General features: G+C 43.8%; 1 protein-coding gene across 1 annotated transcript in view; it reads right to left on the reverse strand.

Moving 5' to 3' along the window:
* Nucleotides 1–9,832, reverse strand: part of SH3RF1 (SH3 domain containing ring finger 1) — an 85,988-nt gene extending 76,156 nt beyond the window's left edge. The window contains exons 1-2 of the mRNA XM_061993956.1: nucleotides 9,700–9,832; nucleotides 7,696–8,182 (exon numbers count right to left, since the gene is read on the reverse strand). Coding sequence (XP_061849940.1) covers nucleotides 7,696–8,082 — 387 coding nt within the window. The 5' untranslated portion in view covers nucleotides 8,083–8,182; nucleotides 9,700–9,832. The remainder of the gene's footprint in view (nucleotides 1–7,695; nucleotides 8,183–9,699) is intronic.
* Nucleotides 9,833–11,373: the final 1,541 nt, after the last annotated feature.

Genomic DNA, 11,373 nt, shown 5'->3' on the forward strand with positions numbered 1-11,373 from the left:
TAACTGCATGGCAGCCCTGGCACTATCTATGGGATGAGAATAAATTAAAGCAGTTATTCAGACACTCCTAGTGCAGCAAGGCTCTAACTAGGACTAGCTCTACTGTTCAGTTTGACAATCAAACAGAGGACAGTGCTGCCATCTCCCCCTCTATGCCCAGGAAATACAAGTAGGGCAGAAAAAGAGCACTTGGATGTGTGCTTAACACACCTCAGGGCCACTCGCTTCGTAAAATTAAGCCAACTCAAAGCAGCTGTTCTCAGTCCAAAAAAACTCTGCTCTCTGTAAAGATTATGATTTGGTGATAAGCAAAGAAATTGGTCTAGTACAACTGACCCAAGAATACATTGCTGATTTTCTGAGATGAACTAACAAAGCGGCATCTGACAGGATCTGAGATGTAACAGATGCACACTTTCCCTTCATGCATGCAGTAACGAGATGCGTATATATGAACAGGGTTGACCAGATGATATTTCTGCTTTAATTACTGAGAAACATTCTTGCCTACACCAAGATGTGTACATAGGCAATGATTTAAAGGAGAAGAAAAAAAAAACCAAACCACCAGAAACTTTCAAACTAAAGGAGGCTAAGCAATACAGCAATATTAACCTACACTTTGTGCTCTTCATTCATTTAGCAGATTTAGTCATAAATACCGCAAGCATCCGTAGTTCAGATACTTCAATAGAACATTTTCTTTCTTATTGCTTATTTTATGTTACCCGTGTTTGGCAAAGTTAAGGACAAATTGGACACAAGAGGGAAGAAAAATATATGTTTTCTTTTTCTTGGAAGCACTACACTAAGATCAGAGGCGAGAGAACATTTGAATAAAGGACAATGATGGAGCCAAAGAAAAGAGCAAGGAAGGTGTTAAGGAGAAGGCCAAACGCACTGCAAGGGGAAGTCCACCAAAAGAAAGACAAACAATTGAACATAACGAGTTTCCAGTTTTATTATCACAGCTGCAGTTTCAGGCTTGCAGTTTTCTGCAATTCCTATCCACGCACTAAACACACTGGTAAGAAGAGGAAGTACCACGTGAAAACCATTTCACTTGGGTAAAGGAGAAGGGAGGAGAAGGGTTTCTAGCTGTCCCCACCCCAATCAGCCCCTTCCACTCTTCCTACCCTACAGAATGTCCATTAAGCCACCAAACAAGAGGTACCCACTGCAGAAAGTCAGATGTCATGCATACAGAAAACACTGCAATAGTACTACTGACTGACTTTTCTAACTAGACCCTGGACCACCTATGTAAAACAATGTTACTGCTTTTTTATTTGTGTGGTAGTAAGAGAAAAATTAAAATATTTTTATTCTCTTGAAAAATCCTGCTCCTTTTCACAAGTTCATAAAAAGCAAGGGCTTTAGACTTCTTTTTTTGTGCTGAAGTTCAAATTTTCTAAATGATCAAAGCTTTCTGAGTAGAGCAATAACCTGTAACTTAACAAACAAACTGAAGTGGAGAAAAAAAAAAAGAAGACACCATTTTATTTCAGGTTGGTGGTTTTAAATCAACCTACAGAAATAGAGAAATATTAAATTGGAAAAATGAAGGGAAGATGGCCCTCTCTTCCACCTGAAAACAACGTAATGATACAACAGTATCTTCTACTCATGCAGGAAAAAAAAAGGGTATAAGAAACAAAACAAAAAAAGATTTAAGTATCACAAATACTGTAGACTTCATGTTTAGCTCATAAACCAACTTGCTTCAAAATCTAATTATTTTCTAAGTAAAAGGATTACACTACTTTCACAGCTATTTTATCAAGCAGATTAGTGTTAGCTACCAGGTTAAAAGATTGCTATCAAGGTTCAAAGTATGGAATCGAGTATTTCTGTACTACTAACACCATTCACCCTAGATATTCTCATTTTGTTGTTTTTAAAACACACTCAAATCCACACACCAGTGTGCCACTCAGATGCAGATTTCTCTAGATGAAGAACTTCCTCAAATTTCAGCGTCTGGCTTTTTCTCACTGAGGTATTTATGAGATTCCCTATTGAAGGGTCAAACAAAATGAAATCCTTTTAACAACCTAACACTAGGGACTGGGCCAATTCTGGTACAGGAAATGGATTTTGAACAGCTCTCCAATAATGTGGAAGTCAATGATTTAAAGAGTGCACAGCCATATCTGCTGACCTCAGCTGAGACTGTGGACCCATTGTCAAACACCCTATAGAGACATCCAAAAATTTTTAAAGAAGTCAATCTCTGCTCTAGAGAGTATACAGTTTAAATAGTGAGTCAAACAAAGGAAGTACTATCAGTCATATCTGCAGATGGGAAACCGAGGCACAAAGAGCTTTGAATGACTCTCTGCAAGGTTATAAAGGATGTCTGTGGCAGAGTCAGGAACCAAGCCCGGAAGCTCTCAATCCTAGCTCAGTGTCTTTGGATACTGAGACAATTCTTCCTTTTGCTTATCCATCCCCCCCTTCACTTAATTACTTATCTCTGAGAGGAAACACACTAACACCATGAGAGACAGTCTATTTTCCTTTTATATTTATAATCTTCATTACATTTTCTCTATCTTAATATAGGATACAAATGCGCTACAGAAGTAATCAAAATTGTACAAGCAATTGTACACGTAAAAGTAGAATCTGGTATTTCAGAAAGCTTGAGAGGAAACAAAAGCGTGCAATACATGATTTGGAGATACTTCCAGAGCAACCATTGGAAAACATTTTGGGAATGTGAATAGACACTTATCTCCAGAGTCTCAAATCAAAATATTCCAGAGGTTAAAGTCGCATCTCAACAGTCTTTTCTTCTTTAGGATGGAATACATGAAGTAATTAATACATAATTAAAATTACACAGACAAGGGTAACATACTCTTTTAGGTATTTTTTTAAAATATGGGAGAAGGAAAATTTTGTAACAGTTTGTAAAAAACACAGCTCTCAAATTCAGGTATCATCAAGTTATGATGCTCTAGCCTACCTCCAGAAATATGAATCATGAATCTAACTGCATTAGCCACTGTTTCTTGCACATTTCTACAACCACTTCTGACCCAAAATGGCATACTTTACAATTTTATCTATTATCACAATGCGAGCCTCTTATAAGAGTACCTGACTAGCAGATGTGTACTGATACGACATTTCTGTTTACTGTTTTACTCTGCCAATTCTTGGTCAGAGACAACTGAAACATCCGATTCCCATCTACACCTGCTGCTATGCTTGGCAATACCCGTAGGTATTTTCAATCAGTTTTTTATCTATGAACATACATTTTCCGTCCCATTGTTGTTTTCTAATCAATATTAGTTTGCTAATCTAAGAAGTTTCCTTTGACAACTAAGTTCTGTCAGGACCTCAGTTGGCCAGTGAGTGCTGTGGCTCCAGCAGGAGCACTTATTTCAGTTCCTATCAGGTTTTTGAATCCTGCTAAACAGTCAAGCTGTGCAAGCTGCCACCATGAGCTCTCTTCTTCAAGGTGTTTAGGATAAAAGAAAACCCACCGCTAACATTGTGCATCAAGTCCAACAGACAGACCTGCTGAAGTCCACGCAGAGCAGAAGGTGGCCCATACTCCCTGCTGCCCCAAGTTATGTGCTGAGTTCAAACACAACAGCTGGGAGAAGAGAATCTGGCTCCACATATTTTCCTTTTTGGCACTAATGCTGCTTCAGCAGTTCCCAGGCGAGCCTACTGGGTCACAAGTGAACCTCGTTGCAGCAGTATGGATGTGGGAATTTCAGATTTTCCTGTTGCTTTCCTGTGTTACATAAGCATGAGAATGGACGCGTGGGTTTGCACTGCAATGCAACACAGCTGCACATTAACAGAAACTCACAGAACAACCTCCTGTTTGTCTTTCCTCCTCAGTTTAAAAGAATTTATTGCAAACATCTCAAATGTTAGCGGTTCTCAAGAGAAAAACAAAGTTACAAGTATGCACAGAATTTATTGATACCGTTTGAAAGCCCCTTTAACACCTAAATGAGCATCTTCTAACAGTCTGTAATGTTCCTTTAGCCTCTTATTTCAAGAAGACTTCACCATAAGTGACATCACAAGAGGTCTTTATCAGCTCTCCAGAATAAAAACAAGATAAAAGGGAAAAGCTTTAGGACTTGCCCACTGTCTGCACAGTAATATTGCTCGGTAAGATTTCCCACTGACATACAGTATGATATACTCGAATTAGACAATTCTCATTCAGCACAAGCACCAACTCTACTAGACACGGCCAACTTTGGAGCTGTTAGTTCTTTTCTTTCCAGAAGAGAGATATTTGAATCCTTCACTTATCTCTTCCTGCCTACGCTTGGTCTAGAGAACAGCTGAGAAAATTATAAAAATATTTTCAGCAGTGGTGAGATTTCAGACTAGACAACTCCACTGTAGGTTCTGCTGAGAAGATAGCCCTAAGTTAAGAAACTTGAACTATAAAGAAAGTAGCAAGAGAATTAGTATGTCCTAGGCACACACAAATTCAAGGGAAAAGTTAAATGCATATCATCTTCATCGGTAGTCTAGCAAAAAAATTAGAACTGCTGTCCAGTATCTACCAATTTATGCAAAGATACATTTAAGACTCCTCCAATAATTGTACCCTTGCATAACCACCGTAAGGAATTTAAGGTAATACCTGTTTTGACATACTTTGTGGAATGAAAAGATGAGTAACACGAGCATAAATTCGCAAGTACGTACCCTAAAATTTTCATATGCCCTTTTGAAAGAAACAAGGCTCATGTGAGCAAGCAGTCACTCAATAGCCCTCAATAACTTGCTCCTGATGGCCAGTCCCAAGTACATTTGACAGTGTGCTACCAGTGAGGAAGCTACAGCACGGGTGTTTATTATTATTTGTTCTCCCAGACAAGCTGGCTGCTCAGAAGAGCTAGGGAGTCAGCAAATAGTTTTCTATGAGGTACAACCGTACACTGCCTTTGTCCACCTGGTACCCTGGGAAAGGTGCAGAAAGCTTTATGCATTACAGTAACAGGGAACCGAAAGAGGTTAAGAACATGTAGGGAGAAACTGTAGTTGTTAAAGCAGTGGAAGATTATAAAGATTATGGAAATAAAGAGAGCTATTGCAGTGGGGGAGATACAAGGCACAAAATTTAATCCTCACCACCCACCCAGCTTCATTAGTTTAAAAACTCAAGGAACCATTTGTTAGTTTATTGCCATGTGTCACCACATACCTACAGAGAATGCAATATACATAGTACTGTGCAATAACAGGGCTGGCAGCTCCATAGTCATTAATACAGTTCAGGAAATCGGGCTACAGTACATGCTGTATTAACCTTTTCTGAAAATTATGGCATCCTCTGAAAGGGCATTTATGAGCTTAGTATTACTTCGAGGTATAAGCAGAATGTTTATGACTTGACAGCCTTCATCCACGTTCACTTCATTTAACGTAACAGCAACTTTCATTTACTAGTTCCCCTTCAGCAAAATTAGTTTAGGAAATCTGACTCTGCCACTCATCTAGAAACAGATTTTCCTCTCCAGTTCCCAGGGAGGTACTGTATTTGCAAACCATCTTTACGTTATAGCTAGCAAAACAAATAGGGCATTCACTTCACCACTGTCCATTAAATTGGCATTTTACTTTCTGGAGGGTTTCTTTTTAAAACACACTTTTCATATAGGAAAAAGGAAAAGTACTTTTTATCTCCCCCTTCTTATCCCTCAGCATCAGCTCATGTTCTTAAAAGTAGTGCCTTCCTAGTAAAAAAGGCTCTGGACAAAGCGGACAAAAGATGAGAAGATCAGCTTTCCCTATCTCCTAAGGAAGGAAGACACAAGAATGCCTGTGAAACCTCAGAAACAAAGATGCATTCAGACTTACTGTAAAATGTTGAAATCTATCACTAATATACACTGAGAAACAGTTAATTGCATGAGGAACACACACGGTCACAATTTTAATGGCACACGGTACAGTGTGACTAATAAACTGAAGCAACATTCCGTATGTTATCACTCGCTGCTCTGCGCAGCATCTGGAAATGCAAATGTTGCACAACAGGATACTATAGAACATTAAAAAAGAGAGAGAGAATATCCCATATTCAAGTTTTTTTTTTTCTAATAAGGCTTTGAGAACCTCGAGAACAGTCATTCACATATATAGTATGGCAGAAGCCTTGTGGGAGAAGCATCAGTGTCTGAAAATATAGTTATTTACAAAAGCTAACACAAAAATATATAAACAAGATATATGGATATTTGGCTTTAAGTTGAAGAGCTTTTGCAAATGCAAGGTATCATGGCAAACATCTTAAGGTTCTGGAGAAGACCAGATTGGTTTTGATACTGCTGAAGCTTCTCTGCAGTATTTTTAAGGTTTACCTTCCAAAAGAAAAAAACACCACCACCACAAAACACCATAAACCCCACAATCCCAATATACACACATCATCTTCTCTCCTCCTTTACCGATTCATCTATACAAAGAACAAAACTCATTAACAGGAGGTGTCATGGTAATTACTATTTTTTATGTTCTAAAAGAACATAATTAGAGTCTCTACCAAGCAGAGAAAAACATACAATCTCATGGAAGAAAACCTGTATTTTAAATCCTCACGCAAACTTACAGAGGTGTATCCAAGACATTTTACAGATTCCCATCATGCAGCACAACCAAGGACAGATCAGCATTAAGGCTTTCCTCACTGGGTAAAGTAAACCAAATAATTTGGCTATACTTTAAAATAAAGGCTACTCCTGCCAAATACACGTTTAAGCCCTCTCCTTAGAGCTCCTTAAGACATTTCTTAGAAACAAAATAAACTACACATAAAGCAAATCACCTAAACCACTCAGAAACTCCAAACACAGGAACTCTGAATATACAAGCATCACAAAGTGGTCAGCAAGAGCTTTCTGAGAGGCTCTAGAATGGCTCAGTGAGCCTACTGAGCCTTCATTATAAGGTATGACAGAGTCTACAGGTTGCATAGCTCATAAGAAGGAGCAGGACTACAGACAGAAGACAATGTCTTCTCATCACAGTGCACAGACTTTAGACAAAATAATTTGAGGAAAAAAAAGAATTAAAGAAGAGGTAAGGACTGAGAGTATAAATAACTTGCCAGGCCACAGTAATTGAAAGATTTCTTTTTAAAGGATGAGAAGTACAAATGTAGCTCCTTAGAAGTCAATAACAAAACCTTCATCGACTTCAACAAGAACGCTACTTCCTGCTCACCTTTAACATCTGTTATATGTAACTCACAGGAAATCTACTGATAATTGAAATCACGACAGAAAGCGCAAGATTACAAAATAAAAGCTCTAACATTGCAGTTGACAAACCAAGAAAAGTTTCAAGTGTTCTTCTCAAGAATCTTATACTTATCGACTACTTGAAACTTCCACATCAATCACCTTGTTCTATTTTACTTTCTTCTAATGACAGTTACGGTACTGAGATGCTCTTCTCCTTACCTCAAGAACTGAGAGCATTAATAAGGAAGCATTATTACTGCTGGTACTTCCATAACAGTAAACCAAGACAAAGAACAATGTTGGCAGGTTTTGCTAGAAACCAACAATTCTCAAAAATACTTTGTTTTGATGTTATTTCCTACCCGACTGTCCCTATCCTGAAGCAGAGGCTATCAACTGTTTTGAAACCAGGGGGAAGAGATACAATTGCAACAAAGTGCTACCGTGACACAGTACTCACCCTAACAGGAGGGCTTCGTGCTTGTACCCTTTGCTGCTGTCCAGCTTGAGAGCTCTGCAGGTCCTTCGACCCACAGTTGGCTACAGCAGTGATGGGAACTCTCAAAGCATTTGTGCCACCAGTCCCACCACCAGCACCGGGTTTCCGAGGCCTCTGTTTGATGCCATCCAGTAGTCTAACAAGCAAAATATTACTGGGAAGTTCGTCAACACTGCAGTCCACTAAAGTCCTGCACTCTGGGCATCGAAGCTCGTTTCGAGAGCTCACAATGCCCAGCAGACAGCGCTTACAAAATGTGTGTTGGCAAGGCAAGACTTTCGCAGAAGCATCAAGGCGTTCTAAGCAAACAGGGCACTCCAACAGGTCCAGCAAAGCTGATTCATCCATTTTCTTTGTATTACTCAACCAAAAACCAAATCTTCGCAGATTTTATGTTTTGAGCGCTCCAAGGATATCATGTTACATCCATTCCTCCTCTGACCATGTTCTGAAATTTTTTTGAGGAAAAAAAGGCATTAATAACTTGGGAAAAAGAGTCAGAAAGACTATTTTATAGGAAGATGTCGATACAAAGAGCAAAATATAAGATCTCTCAACTAATTCAGGTAGATGTCTTCAATGAATAAAAGAAACATAAAAGCAGTGATAAATAATAACAGCAGTCTACATTAACGTATCCATTTAGTTGAAACATTGCAATAAGTGCTAATAGCTAAGGCTTTTAAATTCAAGTCTCCACGGATTTTAATCTTGAAAGATTTTATTTTTTCAAATTATTCCAGAATGAAGAGCTATCCCCAGTACAGCATTACAATGAAGCTTATTTTTCATAGTTACTGCTTGATACACCTGCATCCCTAAGCACTTATCTGAAAATGGCTTTTTTCACCAGACAGCGGCAAAGGTAACTATGACTGGGTCTAAAATAGAGTGCACGCCAACAGGGCACAGCAAGAGGAATTACACGTATGCCAAGACTAAGCCAACAGCAGGCTACATTTCTACCATTTCTGTTAAAAATAATGGAGCACATTACACATGTCAGTTTTGAAAACAACCTCTAGCTCAGAGGGTTTTAAGCTTACCACAGGCACTGAGGGTTCATTACAGTGCCGCCTTTAAGAAGAGCTTCAAAAACTATCGCCAAGTGATTTACACCAGGAAGTGTTACTGCCATATCGTTAGGACAACGGGAGCGCTGCGTACGCTGCCGCAGAGGCAAGCCTTCAGGCAGCTGAACTGAACTGTATGTAACGAGGGGCTGGAAAAAGGAAGGCAATCCCCCCACATACATACACCAAAAAGCCTCCTGAGAGACATTCTTCCGCGGGAAGTCACGCCAGGCTGCTCCACTGAGGAGAAAATGGCTTGTTGCGCACGGCAGTCCTCACCGCTACGTGCCCGCGTACTTGGCGAGGCAGCCCCAGCCCGCGCCGCTGCCCCAGCGTTTCCAGCGGCGGCCCGGCGGGGACTCGGCCGGTCGCGCAGCCCGTCCCACCCCGGGGCCGCCTCGGCCAGGCTACGGGCGAAGTTGGGCGCCTCCACCCAGCCCCGCTGCCGGGCTGCGGAAACGGCTGGCTCGGTTCCTCGGGCGACGGACGCATGTCGAGGCGCTCGTCCCCACACCTACCTGCTCTCGGGCTTCACGCCCATACCGGCTTCTCTATTGATTGATATTTCCCCACTCTTCGCTTTAAGAGCGATTCGCAGGCAGAGCGGGAGGCACGCAACCCTGCGTGGGCCCTCCGGGGCCAGGGGAGAGCGGGGACGGCGCTCCCGGGAGGTGCATCCCGCGGCGGGGCGGGGGACAGGGGGCGGGCGGGGGGCAGGCCGAGGGCACAGGGCTGTCACTCCGCCCCACGTCGCCGAGGGGGAGGGAGGGAGGGGTCGGGCCTGCGGCCCCTCCGCCGCGCCGCGCCACGCCGAGCCGCCCCTCCGGGGCGCGGGAGGGTCCCCAGAGAAGCCGAGCACCGCCCCCCTCCCCGTCCCTCGCCCGACTCTTACCGTGTGGCCCCGCAGCGGGCCAAAGGGACTGCGCCGCTCGCGCTTTGTTCCCGTGAGGAGCTGCCTCCGGCCCCACCGGTGCCTCTCCCGCCGCGGCAGCGCGGACGCTCCCGTCCCCGCCGCGCCGCGCAGGGCTGACGCGAGGGGCGGCACCGCCCCGCCCGGCACCGCCCCGCCGAAGGGGCCGCGGGAAGGGCAGCCCCCGACCCGGCCCGGCTCAGGCCGCCTCCCCGCAGCGCCAGCGCCTCCCCTCCCGAGAGGGGGCGGGGCGCGGGGCTGCTCTGTGGCGGCCGCACCACCGCCCCCTCGCCAGGTGCCATGGGGAAGGGTTGGAGGGGGGGGGGCAGCTTCCCGGGACAGTGGACGCGTCGCCGTGCTGGGGAAAGGCGCCTGGCTCGGGGGGTGCGGTGGTGTGGGGGGTGGTGTTCAGCCAGGCACCCGAGGCTGCCGCCGACAGCAGGGGAGGGGATGGTGGAGAAAGCGAGCGAGTAGTCGGAGGGCTCGCTCCCCAGCTCCTTGGTAAATCAAGCCGGGAGTACCAGTCCGCGGCTACCAGGCCCCGCGGATGGAGGAGCCGAGGGCACCTCTCCCGGCGGGGCACCCGGGCCCATCCGCTGGCTGTACGGCCCTCAGCTCCCGGAGCCGAGGGCGCGGGGTGTCGGCGGGAAAGGGGGAGCCGGGGCTGCCGCGGCGTCCCATGCTTCTGGGTGGTGGGGTGGCGGCAGGCAGGGGGAGGCAGATGGGCGCCTCGGCACAGGGGCACGGCCCTCGCGTGCAGCCCTGTTCGCTCGGGCCGTTGCAGAGCGCGTTGTCTTTAAGGGCGAAGGCAGCAGAAAGTGTTAATTTCGGGTGCGCTTAGGGTGGCACGAAGTTATTTGTTCCTGTTGCCCAGTTGAATAATTGAGGTCAGGAGCTGCACCTGTGTCCTGGAGGTGAAGGGCTTGCTTTGGAGGCTTGGTATTTGAAATGCTTGTCTGCAAGACTGTGAAGATGAAGGAGGAAGTTAAACCGAGAAGTACATTAAAAGCTGTCATTAAAATTCCTTGTTGCTGGGTTGGGTTTTTTTTTTTTTCTTTAAAACCCAACTTTTAAAATCGGGTAAGGCACCTTGTCAGTGGATGGTGAAAAAAATCTAGAGAAACGTGTAAGTTCCAGTTAATTGCCTTGTCAGTTGCAGGTAGCAATCTGAAAGCTTTTTTCTCGTGTACTTTTGAGCTATTCAAGTTTGTTGTCATTCTTGCTGAATTTTGTCTGCATATAAAAAGCACTTTTTTTTTTTTAATGGTTTGCATTGGTTTGTATAATTCGATAGCATGAGAGGCTTTTCTGTCTTGCTTTCTGCATTTATTAGCTTGCTTGTTTTCTGCGGTGATAAGCTATTCAGTGGTTATTAGGGTTTCCAAATAAGTACTCACATTGAATACATCTCTAATTGTTTTCTTTTTTTAACAGCAGTAGTAGTGGAAACACTGAAAACGCTAAATATCTACAGTTCGTTAAGAAATAAGGTTCCCTTCCCCATGAATTCTGGAGTTTAGGAAAACTGATACAGATGGGGTTCTGATCTGTGTCTGTGCTTTCCAGGGAGTATTGTAACATAAATACAAGGGTATAAACATCTGATGCTTAAGAATATTCCCGTGTCTCATAGTATCCCTTTGCCTTACTGTGTCA

The sequence above is a fragment of the Colius striatus genome, chromosome 3, assembly GCF_028858725.1.
Source record: "Colius striatus isolate bColStr4 chromosome 3, bColStr4.1.hap1, whole genome shotgun sequence".
NCBI classification, from domain to species: Eukaryota; Metazoa; Chordata; class Aves; order Coliiformes; family Coliidae; genus Colius; species Colius striatus.